This window comes from Lichenostomus cassidix, unplaced genomic scaffold (assembly GCF_008360975.1).
Source record: "Lichenostomus cassidix isolate B80296 unplaced genomic scaffold, HeHo_3.0 HiC_scaffold_46, whole genome shotgun sequence".
Taxonomy (NCBI): Eukaryota; Metazoa; Chordata; class Aves; order Passeriformes; family Meliphagidae; genus Lichenostomus; species Lichenostomus cassidix.
In genome coordinates, this window is record NW_028147597.1 from 2,033,690 (window position 1) to 2,058,620 (window position 24,931).

The 24,931-nt window shown below is 51.7% G+C and overlaps 1 protein-coding gene across 1 annotated transcript; it reads right to left on the bottom strand.

The window, feature by feature from the left end:
* Positions 1-10,447: 10,447 nt before the first annotated feature.
* On the bottom strand, positions 10,448-15,413 carry LOC146421939 (serine/threonine-protein kinase pim-1-like). Its single transcript, XM_085046870.1, has 9 exons — positions 15,285-15,413; positions 14,550-15,002; positions 14,374-14,424; positions 13,799-14,165; positions 13,092-13,268; positions 12,293-12,834; positions 11,793-11,953; positions 11,499-11,612; positions 10,448-11,076 (listed from the first exon to the last, which is right to left on the bottom strand). Exons 1-6 carry the CDS (start codon positions 15,411-15,413, stop codon positions 12,689-12,691), a joined length of 1,323 nt encoding a protein of 440 aa, XP_084902996.1. The 3' UTR covers positions 10,448-11,076; positions 11,499-11,612; positions 11,793-11,953; positions 12,293-12,688.
* Positions 15,414-24,931: the final 9,518 nt, after the last annotated feature.

The following is a 24,931-nucleotide window of genomic DNA, read 5'->3' on the forward strand; positions in this document are numbered from 1 at the left end:
AAATACTCTGATGCAAGAAAGAAAATAAGCAGAAACACCTGAGCAGTACATCCTGTGTAGGAGATGTCCCTGGTGTCCCAGAGGGAATTGTGCATGGCTTTGGGGACAGTGGTGCAGATGGAGCCCAGGTCAGTGAGGGCCAGGTTGAGCAGGAAGAAGAACATGGGGTGTGCAGGCGGTGGTTCCAGGCTACGGCGCTGATGATGAGGCTGTTGGCCAGGAGGGCAGCCAGGGAGATGCCCAGGAAGAGGCAGAAGTGCAGGAGCTGCAGCTGCCGTGTGTCTGCGAATGGCAGGAGGAGGAAGTGGCTGATGGAGCTGCTGTTGGACATTTTGATCCTCTGGACATGGGGACCTTTTGATGGAGAAAAGGACAGTGACAAGTCAGGGTAGACTTTCCTGGACAATGCCCAAGCCATTTCTCCCAGCCCTGCCTCTCCTACTCTGTGCCACCCAATTTCCCTTTTCTCAGAGCTCTTCCTCCAGCCCCATGCCTGGAGCTCTGCTGGGATCTGGCCCTGTTGCTGTCACAAGCAGTGGCTCTGCCCATGGACACCGAGGAGTCAGCTCTGCTCTGCAGCAGTGGGTCATGGGAATGGGGGACAGGGACCAGTCCTGGGTTGGACTTCATCAGACCAAACTGCCCCTAAGGCAGAGGAGCTTGGCAGCATCTCCTGTCCCAGGGCTAAGGAACAGTGACAGCCAAAGGCAGTTTGAGAGGATTTCCTGCTGTGCTCAGGGAGAACAGAGAGAACTGTGCAAGGCAAGAGGATTGGCTGTAACTCAGTGAAGGGTGAGGGGAGCTGCTCTGTTGCTCCATCTGTTCCCAGCTGCCCTTTCTGAGATCAAGGGCAGTCACTGTGTTCCCCTGAAAATCACCCTGACACAGCTGAGAGCAGAGGACTCACAGCAGAGCCAAATGGCTCAGCCTTTCTCAGAGTCTCAGCCCCACTGCTGGCCAAGGACACTCCTGTCCCCCAGTGTCCCCTGGAAGGCAGCTCACAGCTTGGATGGACACCCCGAGGACACAGCAAGGGTCCTGGCCATGGAACTGCTTGAGGAGAGTCATTTCATTGCCAGCCTGCCAGCCTGCCCTGCCCAGAGCTGCCCAGGGCAGAGGGAGCTGGGACACCTCATTGCTGTGCTCACCCTGCACAGGAGGAGCCCCAAGGGCTGCGCCTGACCCTGCAGCTGCAACTGCCATTGCCAGAGAGCCTGTCAGCAATGCCAGGAGCAGCTGAGCAAGGCAAGGAGAGAGACAGCCGAGCCCTGAGGAAAAGCCTTTCCCTGCCCAGCCCTGCACAGCCCCTTGCAGGCAGCAGCAGTGCAGGACAGTCGCCCTCAGGCCCTGGTCAGCAGGGAATGGGCAATGGCAGGAGAGATGCCCTTCATCTCTGGTGCTGCTCTGCCGGCCCAGGAGGGGACTGAGGGCCCCGAGCCCCCGGGCTGAGGGCTGTGCTGGCTGCCAGGGGACACAAGAGCTCTGCTGCTCAGGGCAGTGTGTGCACTGCAGGGCAGGGCTGGCAGGTGCCACATGTCCCCTGCAGCAGGGCTTCCCTCAGCATTGCCTCCCTGCCTGCCTGCCCAGGGCTCTGCTGCTGGAGCTGTCCCAGCCGGGAGCTGTTCCTGTGGCCCCGGGCTCCTTCCCTGCCAGTGCTGCCAGAGCCCAGCCCAGCCCCTGGGCCAGCTGTGCCCTGCAGCCCCTCGGGGGTGCAGGGATTAAAGAGCAGCTGGAAGCTGGGCATGAGCTGGAGCTCTGAGCAGCCCTGGCCCACACAGCACCCTCTGCACAGCAGCAGGACCTGCCCTGGCAGGAGTCACTCCTTGCAGTCACAGCTCCACTCCACCCTCCATGGGGAGCTCCCAGGCAGGCTGAGAGCTGCCCCTGGCAGGTGGTAGATCCCCTGCCCTGGCAAAGAGCCCTCAGGGCTGCAGGAGCTGCTCTGCAGGACAGCCCTGGGCACCCCTGGCTGCACCCCCACCTTCCCAGCCTGCAGCCATGCCTGGCAGCAGGAGCTGTCCTGCCCTGTCCCTCTGACGGTGCCCAGGGCAGCCCTGCTCTGCAGCACATCCTCCCCCAAACCAGAAACACCAGCAGAGCCATCCTTACAGTCATATCAGTGTTGTCATGTGTCAGCTTTAGAAGATCCCTGCAGCCAGAGACTTACTGTGTCAGAAGTTGTGAAGATTTCTCCATGAATAAGCTCAGAATTGTCCTTCCAGTTGCTTTAAGCCTCTGTCTGCTTCACTCCTCTCAGGTACCTGCAGGCAGCACCCTCAGCCCTGCTGAGCTTTGCAGAAGAGCTGGTCCTCAGGAGAAATGTCTTTTTGAAGCTATTCTTGGTTGCCAGGAGCTCTCTCTCTGCCAGGAGCCCAGCCCAGCTCAGCAGCACAGCAACAGCACAGGGACTTTAATGACCCTCTTGGGGCTTTTGTGCTGAGGCCCTGGACATCAGTCCCTGGGAGGGAGTTACAGAAACCTCTCAAGATTTCAAAGTTAGAATGAAATGTCAATGTTTCTGGGAGTTTTAATGGGTCCCAATGAGGAACATGACTGAGAAAGTGTCCCCAGGTTCCACTTAGAGGAAGAATGTGGAGGCAGTGATGACAGGGTGGGACAAAGAGAAGCCAATTCTTGGTGCCCTTGGGCACAGCAGCTTCTGTACCACCAAGAGCTGTGAGGAGACACCTTGTCCTGAGGCACTGGGGCCTCCTGGCAGAGCCCCAGCAAGGCTGGGCACTGTCACCCCCTTGTCCTGACCTCAGCACCCCCCACACCCCCACATCCCAGTGGCCTCAGGGATCTGCTGGAAGGAGTCCCTGGGGAGCCTTGGTCAGGAATGGCCCTGGGGGCTCCTTCATGCTCCCAGGGACTGCAGGTTTGTCAAAGGACTTTGGGTTTTGCTTTTGCCTTGGAGTCTCTGAGAGCTTTGTGCAATCATGGCCTCCAATTATCTGCTCTAACGAGTCCCTTGAGATTCTCTGTCAGTAACAACACTCAGTGGGGCTCATTAATGCTTCAAGGTACTCATGGTTTATTAAAGTCCTTCTTTTTGACACTGAATCTCTGAGAGGTTTGTGCAATCCTGGCCTCCAATTATCTACTTTAATTAGTCCCTTGAGAGCCCATGTGAGTAATGACACTCAGTGGGGCTCATTAATGTCTCGAGTACTTAATTTTTTTAAGGTATTTTCCTTTTTCCTTCCTACACTGAGTCTCTGAGAGTTTTTTGTGCAATCATGGCCTCCAATTCTCTCCTCCAAGCAGTCCAGGAGGATCCTCTATTGGTTATGGACCTTAGTGAGAACCATTAATGCTTGGAGACACTTTGGGTTTTCCTTCTGACTTTGACTCCTGGAAAGGTTTGTGCAATCTCCTCTCAGGTTTGCCCTGAGGTTCAAGGGCTCAGCACCAAATGCACCACAGAGCTCATTAGGATCAAGCAAGTCCTGACAAACCATGGTTCTGCCTTGATTTCCCCCTGGTCTAGTGCAGTTCATTAGGAAGTTTTCCTTCTACAGTTATGGAGAAATATTTCAAAGAGCTTCTAATAAATATGCATTCCTATTTTAAAAGGATGTATTTTATTACAATTCTCTTTAGAGAAGATGTGACTGCTGCATTCTGTGATTGATACTGATGTGGAGTCTCTCCTGAGGAGGTCTGGACTGCTCAGAGAAGCTGTGCCTTGAGGTCTGACCCAGTGTGAACAACTTTGCTCCACATTCTCCAACCCCATCCTGTCTCTCCTCACTCACCTGGGACCTGCTTTGCTTGGAGAACTGGCTGCACTCAGGCAAAGAGGGGTTCTCTTTTTTTTTTTTTTAAAAAGCCATCTAGGACTCCTAAGTTTCCCCATTGAAAACAGACACTCTCCTCAAGTGTGTGCCAAGCCCAAGCTGTCACCAAGGAGGTTCCCCTTCCCCAAGGCAGAACTCTGCAAGGAATGTTTTGGACACACAGGAAGTTCTACAATAAACACAAATCAAGAGCTGTCTGAAGGCAGAATTAGACCAACTGCTGAAGGACAGACAAGCTTTGAACTCCTTACAGCTCAAAGCACCAAGGGGTTGTTGGGAGGTGTGTGAGTGAGCCAAGAGTGAGGGAAGGGAAATGCAGAGAGCCCTGGAAGTGCTGCAGTGCAGCCAGGCTGCTGGGAAGGGCACTGCAGCCCTGCCCTGGGCCAGGCTGAGGGTGGATTCTCATCCCAACCTGCACTGGGCATTGCAAGGGGCTGTTGCCATGGTCACTTCACTGACCCCAGTGCAGCAGCCCATTGCTCAGGGCTGGTGTCACTGCCCAGAGGCACAGGGGATCCATGGCTGGGGTTTGTGCCATGGCCACCTGCCCTGTGCCGCGCTGGCTGGGCAGGCGCCGCGGAACCAGCAGCAAAGCCCAGTGCCAGGGCCAAAGGCCAGGTCAGCCTGACAGAAAGGTCAGTGCTGGGGACTGTTTCCATGGCAACCAGCACTGGGATGTGACACCTGGGTCACCTGTCATGGCAGTTGCCATGGAAACCCCTTGGAGGGACTGATGCCAGGGACACTTGCACTGAGACACTGCTGGGCTCGGGTGCCATGGCAACCACCATAGGGCATCATTGGTACAGGGGTTGCCATGGCAACCACCACAGGGCATCATTGGTACAGAGGTTGCCATGGCAACCAGCACAAAGCCCTGTTCTACTCTCCAATGCCAGGACAACCTGCAGGAGACACTTTGCTGAGGTTGGGTTCATGGGACCTGCTGTGATGGGGATTGTCACTGTCACCTGCACTCAGGGCTGGGCTGGGCTGTGTTGCCATGGACACTGCACTGAGCCCTGTGCCAGAGCTGGCTGCCATGGCAACCATCCAAATGTCCCCTGGCCAGGGTTGGGACATGGAAAGGAACCCCTGGAGCTGTGGTGATGCTGGATGGCCATGGGGTGCTGGTTTGGGTGGGGCAGAGGGAATTTCCTTCCCAGGGCTCTCTCTGGGGCTGTTTGGGGCTGTGCTGAGCACAGGGTTGATCACACACAGATGGTTTTGTTCTTGCTGAGCTTGCACAGAGCCAAGGCCTTTCCTGCCCCTCGTCCAGCCATGCTGGGAAGGGGCTGGGGGTCCATGGGGGTTGGGAGGAGACACAGGCAGGACAGGTGACCCCAGCTGAGCCCAGGGATATCCCAGACCATAGGACATCACACTCAGTGTATAAAGTAGGGGAACAAGGAGGAAGGGGGAGCATTTGGAGTGATGGTTTTTGTCTTCCCAGGTAACACTGAGGCAGGAGGGGCCTTGTTTTGCTGGTGGGCAAGGTCAGGCCCAAAGACACAGACACCAACTGAAGGAACAGTGTAATTTATATAAATGTAAAACTGCAAAGAATTATAAAAGGGTAAGTTCAGCAATGTATAAAATAATTTGCAGAGAATTACAACAGGATAAGCTCAGCAATGCACCCAATCAGCACTACCAAAGATTGCCTGCAGTGATGAAGAAATCATCACCAGTTACCCTCAGACTTTACCATCACCCAGATCCCCTGATCAGCTGGGGAAGCTGTCACAGCCAAGGACTGCAGAGCCACTGCCAACAACTGGCAATTCCTGCAGGTGCATCCACCCACAGGTGAGGCTTCCAGCCTGGCTGGGAGAGGGCCCAGCTGTGACAGTGCTGAATAAACACACTGACAGCACTGCTAGTGCAGGAACATCTGGTTTCATCCTCCTCTTGGCTTCTCCCAAAGCCTGGCCAGGGCTCAAGGAGGAACCAAGGGAGTTGACTTTGATCTTTACCCCCAAACAAGGCCAGATGGGCCTTGTCTGGTTTCTAAATACAGAAAGGTAAATACATGTTTCACCAATGAACAGATACATAGATTGTATTGCTAATAATACTTTGTTGATGAGCAGATACAAATATAACAGTTGGGAAATCTATCTAGCTTTAACCTTTGGCTCAGGGCCTGTTGTTAAGGCTTTAGTACTTCAGTTGGTTCTTTGACCCACAGACGAACTACAATCTTCATAACAATTCTGCTGATAATAAAATCGTATATAATAAAACCTTCATAACAACTCTTTCAATAATAGAACAATTAATTTACATATTAGGCATAAAGGCATCACCTCTTGTTTTTCAAGTACATGCTCTTCAAGTTCATTACTCAGAGCTGTTATTTGCATTGCTTCCAAAACATGCCTGATTAGTTGCTATTCTCTATGTTATCAAATCTCCTTTTTTTCTTGAGACTATGTTTCTTTTTAGACAAGTCTAAAGTCTCCATTTTGCAGCACAAAGTGTTACAACAACTCTAACATGCAATCATAACACACCAAGTACACACACTGCAGTGATTACAGTGACTGACATGAATGCATTTTGCAGTAGCCTCCAACTTGGCAGCCATGAAGCCAATCCCACCAAGAAGAATTTTCTCCTTTCTGCTGCTCTTCTACTGCTCTTTCTATCGAGGTGATTCCTGATTGTTGGATTTCAAACCCATCAGTGATACAAGTGCAACACTCCTGTCCTAGAATAGCACAGGTTCGTCCTTGGCCAGCAAGCAGATAATCCAAGGCCATGCAGTTCTGCAGAGCTCCACTGGTGTTTGATGGAGCTCACAGGATGTGGTATTTGATATTTTAGTAGCATCATTTGCTACTTCTTCTAATTATCGATTTAGAAGAAGTAAATAATATCAACTCCACAGGATGAGGCAGTGCACATAGGGTACAGGGTGAACCAGAATCTTTGGCTTTCTGAAATCCAAGGCATTCTTTGGGTGGAAAATGTTCTCTTGGCCCAACTCTTGCCTGTGATTGTTGCCAAAGTGCCCTAAATGGTGGCACTGTGGCTGGGAGTGGTGTGACACTGGCACTGACCAGCTCTAGCACCACAAGTACTGCTGACATTTTAAGTAATACTAAAACATAGAAATCCTTTCACATTTTGGCCTCTAACTATAACAGGGTTCAGTTTCTCCTGATGGGAAATCCTATTGAATCCTGTAAAACTGATCATTGTATTCTTTTGTTCCACAGCACAGTTTTCTTTAACTGTCCCTCCACTGACTCTGTTATGAGTCAGAGCCCATTGACAGAGTTCTGCCACCCCACAGGATGGGCCCTGCAAGGGAATCCCATTCCTCCCAACATTGGTTGGGAACATATCCTGCAATTAGTTACGTGGAGTATTTTGGCTACTTTGATCTTTACATTTTCATACAAATTTTCATGACTAATCCCTTGGTGAAACTCCAGAGGTGTTTCTGGCAAACAAAGATTCTGGTTGATTACCAAGATACAACTTACTGACTTAAGTAGTACTTTAGTGACAAGGTTATTCAGTCTTTTTCCTCAATCTCATTTGGGTTAGGAACAACAATTCCATTGTCCATGGAGACGGTGCCTTTTTAATTCCAGAATAATGCCCCAAGGTCCTTTGCTGCTCAGCTTCACTGCTGTGTCTGTGGGTAACAAGGCTTGGTGGGGTCCTTTCCCCTTCGGCTGCAGAGCTGCCAGGTCCCAGTCCTTGAGGTGCTCCAGGCTCCTGGCTGAATTCCTGTGGAAGTCACTCAGTGTCACATCAGTCCTCACATGGAGCCCTGTGGATCAGAGCATTTTCCAAAGGGAACGTTGGGGCAAACAGGGAGATTTGGTCTGGCAGGATCTGTAAAACAACATCCTATAACATCTGCTTGTTCTCCCATAGAACACTTGGCTGCAGGGACAGATTCCCATCGTTCCTGCCCAGGTTTCAGGGTTAAAAGTGGTGTCTTTCCCCAGAGCTGTTCCTTCAGCTGCCTCAGGAGGGCCATTTGGCCTCTGGACCCACACTGTGGCTCCATTATTAAGACTGCTGGATCCAAACCAGTCCAAATCACTCCACAAACAGTGGTGATTTGAGGTGGATCTCCTTTTTTCACAACTGTTTTTAAAACTGCAATATCAGTAAATGTCCTAACCTGTCACAGGGTTGCATAATCAAATCTTGCTCACTATTGTTTAACAGAATTTAATTTCTCCTTGCTAATCTGCATCACTTCCTCCTCCCATGACATGAACACTTTGCAAGGCCAAGCTTTCGCGAGCAGTTATCAAACCAAAGTGCTCTGGAGGAATCTGAATTCCTATTCTGGTATTGATAACTCTCATTTGCTTCTGATTTATCCTCATTAAATCTAATGCATAAAGGTCCAGCCCTGCAGCTTGTGGGGTGGACCTGAAAAGGATTCTTCATCCAGACAAGTTCTCATCCCCTAATTTTTCATCTGCTCTTTTAACAACCCCTCCATCCATTCCACCAATCCTGCAGCTTGTGCATAGTGTGGTATATGAAAAACCCAGCAGCCTTAATCACTTCATTTCTCACAGGATCAGACAAAGCATTCCACACCAGAGTATCAGCAAACCATATAAAAATAGCCAATTTCATCCCATCCTTCTTTATTCATTATACACAATCTCACTAAGTTTCCCACTCATGTTTGGGTCCTGGCCAAACATTTTCTGTAGGGTATTTAGTGTTACATCCCTGAGCAGCCAAAGGTAACAAATTAGTATTGTCAGCATTATTTCACATAATTATTTGGCTTGTATATATACACACATGTATATTTTAATGATATTTCTATGTACAATTATTATTTTATATATATATCAATATATTGATTATATAATTATATTATTTCACTTGCACAAAGAAATCTGAGCTCAAGATTAAAAACTCCTCTCGCTTCATGTGGGTGTGTTCCAAAAACAATTGTTCCTTCTGTTGGTGCTTTTTCCCATATACTGTTAACAAAATTAATTCTCTTCTTCCTAAACCCACAAGTTCTTTTCCTTTTTCCATATGCAATTTTGGATGCATTTTAATACATCCAGTGGTTCGGCTTCTTTTAACCAACTTCCCCATTGCTCACACAGTGCTCTGATCTCAGCCCCCTGAAGAGCCAGTGAACTATAGGGAAGGTCTTCCCAACCAGGAATTTTGGATAGGACTGATTCCTTAAATTTACATTTAAAAAGTAAAATTTTGCTGTGATCTGGCCAAACTACACCAATTTTGTTTTCCCACTGGGCAGGGTCAGCACCAAAGACATGACACCAACTGAAGGAATCAATGTGATTTACTGAAGGAATCAGTGTAATACACTGAAGGAATCAGTGCAATTTGCTATAGTTCAAAGCAGCAAAGAATCACAACAGAAGCTCAGCAATGCACCCAATCAGCACTACCAAAGATTGCCTGCAGTGATGAAGAAAGATCCATCACCAGTTACCCTCAGACTTTACCATCACCCAGATCCCCTCATCAGCTGGGGAAGCTGTCACAGCCAAGGACTGCAGAGCCACTGCCAACAACTGGCAATTCCTGCAGGTGCATCCACCCACAGGTGAGGCTTCCAGCCTGGCTGGGAGAGGGCCCAGCTGTGACAGTGCTGAATAAACACACTGACAGCACTGCTAGTGCAGGAACATCTGGTTTCATCCTCCTCTTGGCTTCTCCCAAAGCCTGGCCAGGGCTCAAGGAGGAACCAAGGGAGTTGACTTTGACCATACTCTCCAAACCAGGCCAGATGTTGGATTTCATGGCTTTGTCCAGCTTACAACTAGAGAAAGGCAAATACATGTTTCACTAATGAGTGAATACATCTATCACAATGCTAATGATCATGCATATTTCGTTAATGAGCAGATACAAAGATAATATTTGGTTAGCAGGTTCATCAAGAGGTCACCTTTGGCTCAGGGCCTGTTGTTCAGGCCTCAGTCAGGCCTCTTGGTCAGGCCTTGGCACTTCAGGAATGTGGTTTAGTGCTGGGCTGACAGTGCTGGGTGAACAGCTGGAGTTGATGAGATCAGAGATCTTTTCCAACAGAAAGGATTCTGCAATTCCAGGATTCTAACTGCTGCATTCAGCTAGGTCCACATTAGCAGCATTACTTTGCTCAAAAAGTCCCCTCTTGGTCAGCTCTTGAGGCCTAAGGCTTCAACTCCTTTAGCTCCTGGTGCTAAGTTGCTCATGCTGAACAAGATAACTCAGAGAGAAGAGCAGAGTTCATCCAGTTCATTTTGGGACACTGAGAGGGGAGGGTGTGAAAACAGGAGCATTGCTTTGTGCCACCTCCTCTCTGCCCTTCACACCTTTCAGTGCTCTGAAACAGCCAAGAGCTTTCTTCAAGAGGGCAAGGAAGCAGCTGTTCCTTCTGCCAGGTCTGGCTCTCTCCAGTCTCTGCACTTGACTGCTTTTGTCCCTCTTGCTGTGCCCTCTGTTCCCCCTGGGCTCACTGGCTGCTGCCCAGGACTGTGGACTGGCCCAGATCAAGTGCTCGAGAGCCTCATTTCTCTGCCCTTGGAGCTGCCTGGGCACAGCAGCCTTTTCCATCTGCAAGCTCCATATGGACAGGGAGTGCCCAGCTCTGTTCCTTGCACAACCTCCAGGAGCCCAGGGCTGCCATCTCAAGTCCCTGCTGGCACTGAGGGCTCCCAGGTGCCTCAGGCTGCTGTGACACCACTGCAAACAGGAGGGAGGAGTGGCAGGGGCTGTGCTCAAAGTCAGGTCCATTTGCTGCTGCTGCTGCTGTGGGGTCATTTGTCCAGCCCTGCCCAGACTCAGGGATCAGCTCCAGGCCCTGCTGCTGCTCCCACGGGATCAGCCACAATCTGGTTGTTGCTCTCAGTGCCAGCAGAAGCAGTGGCTGAAGCAGCAGGTGCTGACAGTGCCCCAAGCCCCGGGGCCAGAGGGGTCCCTTGGCTGCGGGGCTGGGAGGGAGCTGCCCCTTGTTCTCACTGTGCCTCACGCAAAGCTGGGCCCCTCACAAGTGGGGAGCACAGCAAACAGGGAGCCTGCCAGTCTCTTCCAGCCATGTCTGCTCAGAGTTTGGCCACTGGAGCTTCAGGTGGACAAAGGCAGCTGCTTTTGGTCCCTCTGGGTGTCCCTGTGTTCAGCAGTGCTGCTCCATCAGTCTGTGCACAGCAACGGGGAAAAGCCTCAGCCCTGCAGGGGCCAGGAGCTGCCAGGCTCTGTGGGAAGGGAGCTGCTCCACATGGGAATGAGGAGGAAAGGACATTCCTCTTTCAGGACATGTTTTCTGATTTAGAAAAGAAAAATAAAAAAAAAAGAAAGGGAAAAAGAAATCAGAAAAAAATCGAAATATTAAAAGAAACTCCAAATGTGTAGTGAAAAATTTTCTGTAAACTTCAATTAAGAGGTAACTGATCTTTTGAATATGAGAACTCAGTTATTTACTTTGAAATTGTTCTGATGGCATGGATCCATCTTACTCAGCAGCCTGTTTTTAAATATTTTGGGGTTTGTTTCCAACATTGTTATTTTCATTGATGAAGTATTAGGAAATTGATTGTGCCCTGCCAGCTCCGAGCAGGACTGGGAATCTAAACTCTGTCAAATCTCAACTCTTTAGAAGATGCCCTTCCCTCTCACCCTGTGAATGAGCTGTACATTCCCTCTGAAACTGTCAGTGGTTTCTTAAAGACAGCAAGTCCCACTTACAGCTTTTTGCTCTGGCTTGGAAGTGGAGAAGGGCAATTCTTCATCCATCAACTCCAGACTGCACTGCCTTAGGAACAAGGCCCACTTGCCAGGTTTGGCTTACTCATGGTACTCCTAGAGGAGGAAGAAAGTGCAATTGCACAGTTCCAGCCCAACAGGAATGAAGAGTGGGACAGACAAAACATCCTGTGGACATAGAGGCATTCAGCTGGGACTGTGGAGTGTTTGGGTTCTTGCCAATTGGATGTGTATCCCTCACTGCAATCTCTGGGCCTGCAGGAGAGTCTCACTCACCTGCACAAGCAGAAAGCTCAGTCGCTGTGCTCAGAACAGGCTCGTCTGATGCAAAGCTGTCAGAGCAATGGGAGGGCAGAGCAGGCCCAGCCGTGCCCAGGGCTGAGCCCCAGCAGAGCCCTGGCAGAGCCCAGAGCAGCCTCAGCATCCACAGAGCCCTGCTGGAAGGAGAGAAACCAGAAATCACCCATCAGCTGAAGGCTCCTGTCCCCTTGTCCCAACTGCCCACAGTGCCCAGGCCATGCTGGCTGAGCTCAGAGCTGTGCCCAAACCTCCCCATCATTGCTGCCTCTGGGAGGAGAGCAGGAGGGCAGGACATGTGCCCAGCCTCCAGCCAGCCATGGCAGATCCTCCTCCTCAGCAGCTGCCCAGAGCCAAAGAGCAGCTTGGCAGCCAACTGAAGAGTTCCTTGCATCCACCCCAGCCAAGGGGGAACCTTTGGTGCCCAGCCAGGCTGAGCAATGCCCAGATCTGGGAGCATCCCCTGGCTGTGCACTCACCTGCACATTGGGTGTGGAGTGTGTCTTTGCAGAAGGTGCCAGAATCAAAGTCAATCTTCTTCAGCTGCAGATGGCTGGGTCGTGGAAGAGGTGCTCATCCTTGAGGGTGTCCCTGGTGTCTCCAGCAGCAGCCCCACCTGGTCCAGCTTCTCCAGGGGCTCCTGCTCCTTCCCTGGGGGCAGAGCAGGCTGTCAGGGTTCTGCCCAGGGCCCCAGCCATCAATGAACCAGGACAAGCAAAACCAGCTTGGATGGTGGCCACCAGTGCTTGCCAGAGCAGCTCAGCTCCAGCACAAGAGCTGTGTGTTCCCATCTGATGATCCCTGCTCCAGGCTACAGGCAGCACAAAACAGTTTGGTTTTCTTTGCTTCTTATTGCCAAGACATGTGTGCAGCTGTTACTTGCCAGGCCCAAACGGTGCCTGTGGATCTCTCCCATCTTCTAGGGCAGAGCCCTGCAGCCAAGGCTCACAGAAGAGATCTCCCAGTGATGGCCTGTCCAAGGAGTTCATGGATAAACACCCCTTGATAAGATCTTTGCACTCTGGGGAGAGAAACCAGAAACTGCCAGTCACTTGGAGAAGGATGCTGTTCACTTTGTCTCCCTGTTCCCATGCCCTGCCTATGCTGCATGTGCTCAGAATTGTGCCTAAAATTTCCAGTCAATTCCCTGTTTTGGAGGGGAGCAGGAAAGCAGAACATGTGCCACCTCCTCAGCAGCTGCCAGAGCAGGATGCTCATGAGCCTGCTGCTGTCTCCCAACACTGATATTCCCCCTGTGCCACAGAGATGAGGATTTACCTTGAGAAAGGTGTTGTGGGAACAAGAGCTCGCCCCAGATGATCGCCTGGCCCTTCTTGAATGGGTGCTTCCCGCAGACCATCTGGTACAGCAGGATACCCAGGGACCAGATCGTTGCTGCCTCGCCATGGTAACATCTGAGCTGGGTCCATTCTGGTGGGCTGTAGGACAGGGTTCCTATGGAATACAGATGGAGTTCATCAGGGGATGCTGCTGCTCCCAGAGCCTCACCCCAGCATCCCTGGGCATGCAGGGGCTGCAGCAGTGGCACGTGGGGTGATCTGCTGCCCTCTCGCCAGCACCTGTGACTTGTGTACAAACTTGGGGTTCTAAAAGAAGCCACTGGTGCTGGAAGAGGGCAGCAGAAGCCCTGGGAAGGCCTGACCATGAAATGCCAATGGAAAACCCACCCAGTGGTGGGGAAAAGCCCTTCCTTGCCTGCATGCCAAACTACCCAGGGTGTAGGGTCTGACCCCTCACTGCTACCCCCATGGGTGTTTTTGTCAGGCTGGCTGCCCCAACCCCAGCCCCAGTCCAGGGCAGAGTGGGTGCTGAATGCTGTCAGCAGGGCCAGGAGCTGGTCCCCCCACCCAAAAGCAACTTGGCTGAAGAAGCAATCCCATGACCTGCAGCAAATGGGGCAATCCCTGGTGCTACACCCAGGCTGGGCCATGAGGTGCCCAGGAGCATCCCCTGGGAGGGCTCACCTGCAAATTTGGTGTACACTGTGTCCTGGAGGAAGGTGCCACAGCCAAAGTCGATCAGTTTAACCTGTCTGGTGCACAGGTCCAGGAGGATGTTGCCAGGTTTGATGTCTCTGTGCAGCACCCCGCAGCTGCTGCAGTGCCGCACGGCCTGCAGCACCTGGCAGAACAGCCCCCGAGCCTCCTCCTCCGGCAGCAACCCCCGAGCCAGGATGAAATCACACAGGTCCTGGCACTGCTCCGGACGCTCCATCACCATCAAGAAGCTGGTGGGGAGCTCGAACCATTCCAGGAGCTGAATGACACCTTGGAACCCAGTGGACACCTTGTCCAGCAGCACGATCTCCAGGGGCGCACGGGTGCCATCGGGCTGAGGGAGGACCAAGCTGCTGTCAGTGGGGCTGAGGCTGTGCCAGGGCTCTGGGACCCCTCACCCAGCCCGGGATGCTCGGAGCCCCCCGCTCACCCCTCGCTCGCTCTCCCTCCGGGGCTCCCGGCGGCTCCCACCCTGCCAGGCCCCGGCTCCTCGCCGCCCGGCTCGCCCCGGCTTCTGCCGCTGGCCCCAATGGCTCACTCACCAGCTCGCCCCAATGCCGGATGCGATCCCTCTGCACGCACTTGATGGCGACCTGCGAGCAAGGGGCAGCAGCGGGCTGAGCTCGCCGCCCGCCCCGCCGCGCCCCGTCCTTCTCCTCCTCCTCCTCCTCCTCCTCCTCCTCCTCCTCCTCCGCCCGCCGCCAGCCCCGCCACTCACCGGGGCACCGTCCGCCAGCCGCGTCGCCGAGAAGACGCTGCCGAAGCCGCCTGTGCCCAGCAGCGAACCCAGGCGGTAGCGATCCTGCAGGGCCTCCTGCGCCTTCCCTGCGGGCGACACGCGGCCGTCAGCGCTCGGCCCGGGGCCAGACACGGCCCCCGACCGCCCCCCGAGCGCCCCGCGCTGGGCATTCCCACCCGCCCCGGGCACCGGCGGCTCGGGGCCGGCGGCCGCGCTGCCCAGCGGCGGAGCTCGGCCCGGGGAAGCCGCAGCGGAGGCGGCGGGAGCGAACGAGCCGCGTGTGTCCTCCGCGGGCCCCGGGAGGAGCTGGTAACGGGGTCGGGCTCGGGGCTGGACCCTGCGTCGGGGCTGGGGCCGGGCTCGGGACAGGCGGAGCCAAAGGGTGACGATGCCGCCCCAGCCCCAGCCACTGATGCCCGCCCAGCAGCGCCACTGCCACGATGGCGAGAAGCGGGCGAAGGCGAGAGCGCGGCGGGACGCCCAGGGGCGGGGAGGGGGCAGCCCCGCCCGGGGCCGGGGGCGGGTTTGGGGCATGGCCCGGGCTGGCAGGGGAGAGGGAGAGAGAGAAAGGAGGTGACACCGGGAGAGGAGGGTAGGACTGGGAAAGGGAGACAGGGAGAGGATGCGGGAGAGCGGGAGAGGGAGAGGAGAAGCAGGAGAAAGAGCCGAAAAGGTTTGTAGAGTCGCTGCGTTCTCTGTTGCTGCTGCCGCTACCGCCGCTGCCGCTGCAACTGAAGCTCCAGGGCCGTTAGTCCGACTGGCCGTTTGTCCGAGTGGCCGTTTGTCCGTTCCCCACTCGCCCCCACGCGCCCCACCGCCGAGCCCCACGTGCCCCAAGGGCATCCCCTGAGTCTGTCCAAACACGGGAACTTTGCCCTGTTAAGCCCAGATTCAGAGGCTTCACTGCTGCACAGTGGCACAGAAATCCCGTTGGCTGCTTCTGTGCATTGTCCCTGCTGAGGGTCAAACACTAGCAGAGCACATTCCCTGTCTGTAGAATTAAGACCTGACCCAAGCACTGCACTTATGTCTCCAGCATAGCTCTCCAGGCAAAACAGGAAAAGGCAAACTGGATGCAGCTTATGGTGTTTTAGAGTGTATAAAACTCACTAAGTCATAGATCTTTGAGGTACCATCCGTTTCGAATTAATGGGATGGACAAGTAGTGCCACATGGAACAGGGGAGCACAGAAATAAATAGAGGAAAACACCTTGGATTGTTTCTTTCCATTTTTATTTCACTTCTTGAAAGCTGTTTCAGTTTTCCCAGAATCTTCTCCACACTCCAGTTTGCTCTCTTCAAGAACCTTTTGTGATGAACGAGGTTGAGCTCCTTTCACAAGATGTGCCACCAATTGCAGCTTCTCTTGGCTTTCCGCACTGTGTGTGCAGCATGACTTTTGCAGCAAAGCAGGACAAATGTTTAGAGAACTTTACAATTTGTCCTTTCTTTTGCTTGTGAGCTGGAGAGTTGTGCCATTGGTAAGGTTTTCATTGTTACTGTTCTAACCTAAGAAAACATGAAGTGATACCAGGAATTGTTAGGGAATGCAACCTTGACTGAATTCAGAGGAAGAATCTCCAGAGCCTGCAGCCAGAAATGGAGAGTTGTGTGAGAATCATTCCAACATCTCCATGGCCATCTTGAAAGTGATCTGGAACATGAAAATGGGCTGACAGAGATAGTTTGTTTCTGTGTTCAGTTGAGATAATTCTACATCTCTTGTGCTGGTATAAATCAAGAGCACAAGCAGTTCCTGATAAGCACCAGAACAAGCTGGACCTCTCAGAGCAGAAAGAGATCTGAGAGAACCTGAAAAGGAGAAATGCAGGGAATGCCTTGGTGAACTTCGTCTGTAAGAAGGGTAATTTTTTCTAATAATTTCTAATCCTCTGCTTTTGTCCTTCTTAACAAGGCCACTGGCATCCCAGATTGCTCATGAAATGAGACCCCTGAGCTTCTGGAACAGGAAGGTGCCCTGCTCCTCTGCAGGGACACTCAGGGTGAAACAGGAGCAGGGAGCTGGAGCTCTCTCTTGGGAAGCCTCCTCCCAGCTGGAATTTGTGCAGTGCTGGGAGAGGAGCAGGGGGAGCACGATGGGTGCTGTGTGGAAGGAGCAGGAGGTTTGTGCCGCAGGACATTCCGTCTGTGCCGCTGCCCCGCGATCGGCGGCCGTGCCCAGGGCTCTGGGCCTGGCCCCACATGCTCTGAGCTCTCTGACACTGCGGGAGCTCCCCGGGCTGGGCTCAGGTTCCTCTGGGACTCTGCAGCAGGCTGGGCTCCAACTGGGATCAGCAGCACCTGGAAATACCTCTGGGCATCTCCAGTTTCTGCTGCTCGAGTCAAGAAGTTCTGTTTTTTCTTTCTCGTGGTGGATTTTTTCATTTTATTTGACACTCCAGAGGCAATTTCTGTGATGACCTCTGTAAGCTGATTCCATTTAAACAGCACCAGCAACAGCACTGTGTTTGAGCACTGCAAATGTTGCCTATTTGGCATTATTGTCCTCGACTTAGTGCTCAGGCCTTGTGAGCATTTCAAGATGTGCTAATCATGATGCCTGCAAATAAAGACTGAGTTCACTGTCATGAAAGCACCGTGGGTAGCACTGATCAAAAGAGACAACTGCAGTTTTAATGATAAAATTCAAGTGGCAACCAGGCAAGGGGAAACAGCAGCCTTGACCTCCAATTGATAAGGCAAACACACCAACAGCCTCCTGCTGTCACCTCAGGGTGAGTAAAGCAGTGCTGAAAACAGTGCTGGAACCTGATCCTTTCTTTCTCTGAAGGTTGGTTCAGGGCAGCACAGCCGGGCCTGAGCAATCAGGGCTGTTTGTGGGTGATTGTTGCTCTACTCCAGAATTGCCCTGGACAAACCCCTGGGGAAGGCAAGGCAGGAGCAGCTGGGAAGGGCTGGCAATGCTGCTGCTGCTCCTGCTGGGAGCCCCGGCTGGGCCAGGCTGGCGCCCACTGCGCTGTGCTCCTGCTGCTGCCAGAGCCGGGCGGGACTCGGGGACAGGGAATGGACACGGGGGGACAGCAAAGGCCTGGGGCTGCAGTGATGTTCGTGCTTGGGCCAGAGCCAGCACAGAGCTTCGGGCAGCCATTGACCCAGAGGGGAACGCTGGGAAAGGCTCCATTTCAGCCTTTCTTTACTTGTCTCTGTGAAGTGACTGAAGTGAAAGGAGAACGAGCAGGGCCTGATCCCTTCTGCTTTGGGAGGAGCCCTGAGCCTGGGGCTGTGAGGGGCTGAGAGGGGCTGAGAGGGGCTTTGAAGGGGCCATGAGTGGCTGTGAGAGACCATGAGGTGCTGTTAGTTGCCTCAGCCCCGGCAGGAGGTGTCCCACCATGTCCCCAGGGCAGGGCAGCTGTGAGAGGCCATGATCACAGACACAGCAGCAGAGCAGGCTTGGAGCACCTCTGAGATTGTATGTGACCCTTCCCCAGCTCCAAATCACACCAAAATCCCATAAACTGGGACTTTCCATCTTTAGAATCCACTGGCATCTTGGAAGGGACTGTACAGCTCAATCCCACCTGGAGAAAGAAGGGATTCTTCCCAGTGAGCTGACATCCAGCCTCTATTAATAATGTAAGATTTAAAATATAACACTAATAAGTAATACTAATAAATAATAACAACCATAACAAGAAATAAACCTACAAATCCCAACACACAGCACCACACCAAAAAGACAAACCTCATTTTTCTTTGCTGTCACAAGGCCCATGAAAACAAACCCTGTTAACTTTCCCCACTCATGTCCTCCCCACCAGATAAACGAGGCAGTTTTCACTGTTTAATATAAGTTACAGTTGATGGATGGAGGGAAGAACAGGGAGACACCACCAATTTCCATGCCAAACCCAGTAGGTCAACTCCAAAGAAGAGAGAATAAAACAGGATGGGGGCAGGAGCTGGTCAGATGTTGCTCTAAAGGGCCCCATAACCATCGCCAAGCAAACAGGAGGGGAAGATAAACCCCTAAAAACCAGCCTGTATGTTCAGGGACTCAGCTGTGAGGAACTGGACACACACAGAGGCAGCTGGAACAGTTCTTTCCTCAGGCTGAGCTTTCCAGCCAGGGTACTCAAGTCAATCAAGTGCTTTCCCAGAGGATTCCATGGTTGCCAACCACCCTTCAGGATGTGGCTCACAGGAGCACAGATCCTTTTTCAGGTCAGAAGAGCAGCAGGAATGACAAGAGATGCCCAATTCAGAGCTCTGCTCAAACACCTGAAAAATAAAAATCAGTAGAACTCTGAAGCCCTGCTGTGGGCCCTGGAATCTCAGATCCAAGGGAAAACTGGAAAGGCTTTTTGCAAGGATTGACATGGTGTTGTCCATGCAACATTTCCATCCCTCCCATGGCCTCTTCCCTCAGAGTCCCCAGCAGCAGCAGCTGGAGCAGCACATGGAAGCTGCAGATGGAACTGCTGCCCACCCAGCCTGAGCTGCACAAGGATCCTGCTGACAGGAACCCCAATATTCCCTCCCAGGGGCTCTGCAAACACTTCCCACCTGTTCTGTCTGCTCCAGGCAGGCACTGCAGGCAAAATCCTGTCTCTCCTTTGGGGCAAGGCCAGGAGCCCAAAATCACACTCAAAATGCTGGATTCTGGCCCATTTCTGCACCTGGAGAGTTGGGGGTGCAGCATTATCCAGAGAAACTTCCTGTGCTTCATACTCCAGCTTGCAAACCCAGCCCTTGGACAGTGGGTTTATAAGGACCACAAGTCATAGACCAAATAGGATTAATTTTAAACCATGACACTTCATTCTCTGTGGTAGATTCTTCTGTTCTATGTCATGAAACACATGTTCAGTTAGACTTCAATTAATGTGTCTGAAGCCTGAAGTAACAAAACCAAACAAAAGAACCCCAGGTTATGTTACAAAGATTGAAAGGCATAATAAATATGTTCTTCTCTTCAAAAATAAGTGTTTGTCTCTTCAAAACATTTTTTCAGGTATACATGACATGTACAAGATACAGGGTGTAGTGTGTTGATGCTGGCTGGATGCCAGGCACCCATCAAAGCCTCTCTCTCACTCCCCTCTGCAGCTGCACAGGGGAGAGGAAATAGAAAGACGGGCTCATGAGTTGAGATAAGGACAGGGAGAGATCCTCATCAAATATGGTCATGGGAAAAACAGGCTCAAATGAGAGATATTAGTTGAATTATTGCTGACAAAATCAGAGCAGGAAAAGTAAAATAAAACCTTAAAAGTGTCTTTCCCCCACCTCTCCCTCCTGCCCAGCTCTATCTCCTCCCCCAGCAGAGCAGGGAGACAGGAATGGTCAGTTCTGGTCAGTTCATCATCTGAGATTTCTCCCACTGCTCAGGGAGAGGAGTTGTTCCCCTGCTGCACTGTGGGGTTCCTCCCACGGGAGAGTTCTCCAGGAACTTCTCCAATGTGAGTTCATCTCACCAGCAGCAGCTCCCTGTGAACTGCTGCAATGTGAGTCCATGCCACGGGCAACAGTCCCCCAAAGCTGCTGCAGCGTGGGTCACTCTCCTACGGGGTCAGTCCTTCAAGGACAGGCTGCTCCAGCTGGGCAGCAGAGCCCCTCTCTGCAGGGGTCACAGCCTCCTCCCAGGCATCCCCCTGCTCCGGCCTGGGCTCCTCCTCCATGGGCTGCAGGTCGATCTCTGCATTCCCATGGATCTCCAGGAGCTGCAGGTGGATCTCTGCATCCCCATGGATCTCCAGGAGCTGCAGGTGGATCTCTGCATCCCCATGGATCTCCAGGAGCTGCAGGTGGATCTCTGCATCCCCATGGATCTCCAGGAGCTGCAGGTGGATCTCTGCATCCCCATGGATCTCCAGGAGCTGTGGTTGGATCTCTGCATCCCCATGGATCTCCAGGAGCTGCAGGTGGATCTCTGCATCCCCATGGATCTCCAGGGGCTGCAGGGGCACTGCTGCTTCACCATGGTCTTCACCAAGGGCTGCAGAGGAATCCCAGTTCCAGTACCTGGAGCAGCTCCTCCCCTCCTCCTTCACTGACCTTGGTGTCTGCAGAGCTGTTCTCCTCACATGTTCTCACTCCTCTCTTCTCTGGTCACAATCACAACTGTGCAACAACTTCTTGGTTCTTTCTTTCTCCTTAAATCTGTTATCACAGAGGCATTACCACCATTTGTAATTGGCCAGCCTTGGCCAGTGGCATGTCCACCTTTGGAGCCACCAGGGATTGGCTCTGCCCAACATGGTGGAAGCTTCCAGCAGCTTCTCACAGAAGCCACCTCTGTGGTCCCCCTGGCTCCAAAAACCAGGCCATGGTACCAAGGGGCTGTTGGGACACTGGGGGCTGCATGGATCCAAGGGGCAAATGTGACATTGCAAAGCCTCATGGAACCAAGTGGCCTTTGTGACACTGCAGGACCTAATGGAATCATGGAGACCTTTGTGACACTGCAGGTCCCCACGTAATCGTGGAGTCCTTCAAGATACTACAGGGCCTCATAGAATCACTGAGACCATTGTGACACTGTGGGGTGTGATGGTTTTGCTTAGCCCAGAACATCAGCAAGGTATCTTTAGCATCTAGGGGGAATTTAAACCCTTAAAGGCTGTTGTGGCAGGTCTGAAGAAGTGGCTGAAGGGTTGGGAGCAAATGCACCCCTGTGCTCATGAGTCGGTTTTGCTTAGCCCAGTTTTATCTAGTGGGTGGGGGGGAAGCACATAGATAGCTCCTGTGTGGTCTCTGTGAATGTCCTGGAAGTTTTCACCGTGTCCAGTAGAACCAATCTCTGATGGCTCTGAAGATGATGGACATGCTGCTGGCCAAGGCTGGGCCAGTTAGAGATGTTGGTTATGCCTCTGTGAAAACATATTCAAGAGGAAATCAAAACAATGTGAGCACACACTTCTTTTTAGCCAGAGAAAGAGGAGGAGATGAGAATATATGAGGGGAAAACAACATGGAGACACCAAGGTCAGTGGAGAAGGTGGGGGAGGAGGTGCTCCAGGCACCAGAGCTGACAATCCTCTGCTGGCCATGGTGAAGACCATGAGGGGAGCAGGTTGTCCCCCTGCAGCCCATGGGGTCCATAGGGAATGCAGAGATCCACCCACAGCCCGTGGGGAGGTGCCCATGCCAGAGCGGGTGGATGCCTGGAGGAGGCTGTGAGCCAGTGGGAGTCCCAGTGGAGAGAGAGGCTTTGCTCCCGAGATGGAACAGCCTGGCCTTGGAGGGCTGCACCCCGTGGAGGAGGGAGCCACGCTGCAGCAGTTTTGGGAGGACTGTCTGCCCGTGGGAGGAGCTCATGTTGCAGCAGGTTCAGGTGAGCTGCCGCTTGTGGAGGAGTTCACAGAGAACTGCCTCCTGTGGGAGGAACCCCATGGCTACACAGAGGAAAAAACTTCTCCCCCTGAGCAGTGGAAGAAGATCTCAGTGATGAACTGACCAAACCCCCATACTCTGTCCCCCTGTGCTGCTGGTGGGGAGGAGGGAGGGGGTGAGCAGAGAAACAGTGTGTTTGAGGGTTTTTTTTTACTTCTCATTGTCTTCCCTCTGACTCTGTTAGCAATAAATTTCACTTTGTAACTTTAAGAGGAGCCTGTTCTGTCCTTGGAGCATCTCCCAGTCCTTATCTCAATTCATGAGCCCTGTGTGTATTAACTTTTATTCCTCTCCTCTGCCCAGCTGTGGCAGGAGAGTGCGAGTGAGTAGATGTCATGGGTGCCTGGCATTTGGCCAGGGTCAAACCATGACACGTGTCCACTTTCCATGGATCCCATTTTTCCCATGTTCCCCATGTCCCCCATGTGTCCCTTGTCATCCATCCCACATCCCCCAAGTCCCCATTCAATGTCCACCATTTCATCTCCCCCATCCCCCAAGTCACCCATGTCCCTCATCCCATTGCCCCATTCCATGTCCCCCATATCCCCCATGTTCCCCATTCCCTGTCCCCGTCCTGTGGTCCCCATTCCATGTCCCATCTCCATCCCCCATGTCCCCATTCCATGTCCCATCTCCTTCCCCCATGTCCCCATTCCATGTCCCCATTCCATGTTCCCCATTCCCTGTCCCCATTCCATGTCCCATCTCCCACATGCCCCTTGTCTGCCATTCCATGCCCCCATCCCACATCTCCCCTTCCATGTCTGTTCCCCTGTGTCCCTCTTGTTCCACATCCCACATCCTCCATCCCCCACCCCCATATCCCCCTGTCCCAATTCCATGTTTCCCATCCCAGATCCCCCATATCCCCCATCCCCTGTCCTCAATTCCATGTCCCATCTCATTTGTCCCACACCCCCATGTCCCTCCCCACAACCCCCATCCCACAGCCCCCATGTCCCCATTCCATGTCCCCCATTCCACATTCCATAGGGGGAGAATGGGGGAAATTTTTGGGGAAAATGGGGGAAAGTTTGGGGGGAAATGTTGGGAAAATTTGAGGGAAATTTTGGGGAATTTCTGGGGAAATTTGGGAGCAAACTTGAGGGAAATTGAGGGAAATTTGGGGGAAATTTTGGGGAGATTTCATGGAAGTTTGGGGGAAATTTTGGGAAAATTGGGGAAATTTTGGGGAATTGCGGGAAAATGTTGGGGAAGTTTGGGAGAAAATTTTGGGGAAAAAATGGGGAAATTGAGGGGGAAGTTCAGAGAAAAATTCTGGGAAAATTTGAGAATTGAGGAAATTTGGGAGAAATTTGGGAAAAAACTTGGGAGAAATTGGGGACATTTTAGGGAAATTTGGGGGAAAATTTTGGGAAAATTTGGACAAATATGGGGGAAATTTGAGGGGAAATTTGGGGGAAAATTGGGGTGAACTTTGAGGGAAATTGGGGAAATTTGGGGGAAGTTTGGGGGAAATTTCAAAGAGAAATGGGAAAAATTGAAGGAAATTTCTGGGGAAATTTTGGAGAAGTTTCGGGAAAGTTTTGGGGAAATTTGGGGAAATTTTGGGGAAGTTTGGGTGAAAAATTTGGGGGAAAAATTGGGAAAGTTTGGGGATTTTTAAAAGAAAATTCTGGGAAATTTTGGGGAAAATTTGGGAAATTTCAAGGAAGTTTGGGGGGAAAATTGGGGAAATTTGGGGAATTTGGAGGGAAATTTTTGGGAAGTTTGGGAGAAAACTTTGGAAAAAATTGGGAAAGTTTGGGGGAATTTTGAAGGAAAATTCTGAGAAAAATTGGGGGAATTTTTTGGGAAAATTTGGGGGAAGTGCAGAATATTTGAGAGACTGGGCAATTTTGAGGCAAAAATTTGGGGAATTTTGGAGAAAATTTGGGGGAAATTTGGGGGCAAATTTGGGGGAAATGGGGAAAAATGCAAATAGAATGGGGAAAAAGGAGGAAAATTTGGGGATTTTTTGGGGGGAAATGAGAATAAATTGGAGAAATTGGGGGTAAAATGAGAATAAATTAGGGGAAAATTGGGACTATTTGGGTGAAATTGGAGAGTTTTAGGTGGAAATTGGGGAATTTTGGAGAGAAAGGGGACATTTGGGGACATTGGGGGTGTTTGGGACACTTTGGTGTCACTTTGATGGAACTTTGGAGCCATTTCGTGACAATTTGATGCCATTTGGTGACTTCTAGTGGCATTTGGTGACAATTTGGTGCCATTTGATGCCATTTAGTGTCACTTTAGTGACTTTTAGTGCCATTTAGTGCCACTCTGGTGACATTTAATGCCATTTAGTGTCACTTTGGTGCCATTTAGTGTCACTTTGGCGCCATCTGGTGCCATGTAGTGTCACTTTAATGCCATTTAGTGTCATTTAATGCCATCAAGTGCCATTTCAGTGCCATTCAGTGTCACTTTGTTCCCATTTGGTGCCATTTGATGCCATTTAGTGCCATTTAGTGCCATTTTTTGCCACTTTGCTGCCTTTTAGTGCAATTTAGTTCCACTTTGTGTCACTTGGTGCCATTTAGTGTCACTTTAAGGCCACTTAGTGCCATTTGGTGTCACTTGATGACCCCTGGTGTCACTGTGGTGCCATTTAGTGCCACTTTGGTCCCATTTGATGTCACTTTGATGTCATTTGGTGTCATTTTAGTGCCATTTAATAACTCCTGGTGTCACTTTAGTGCCATTTAGTGTAACTTCAGTGCCATTTAGTGCCACTTTAATACCATTTAGTGCCATTTGAGGCCATTTAGTGTCACTCTGGTGCCATTTAGTGCTAATTTGGTGCCATTTGATGTCACTTTGGTGCCACTTTTTGCCATTTTAGTGCCACTTAGTACCATCTAGTGCCACTTCAGTGCCATTTTTGCCACTTTGGTCCCATTTAGTGCAATATAGTGTCACTTTGGTGCCATTTAATGTCACTTTGGTTTCATTTGGGGGCATTTTTTGCTACTTTTATGCCATTTTTTGCCACTTCAAT

Bases quoted from the DNA above. Each gene is read 5' to 3' on its own strand.
- LOC146421939 (XM_085046870.1), bottom strand. From the start codon at position 15,413: ATGCCCTTGGGGCACGTGGGGCTCGGCGGTGGGGCGCGTGGGGGCGAG. The intron at 14,425-14,549 runs GTGAGTGGCGGG...CCTTGCTCGCAG, and splicing joins GGCTGGCGGACGGTGCCCCG to GTCGCCATCAAGTGCGTGCA. The intron at 12,835-13,091 runs GTAAATCCTCAT...TTCTCTCCCCAG, and splicing joins CCCACAACACCTTTCTCAAG to AGTGCAAAGATCTTATCAAG.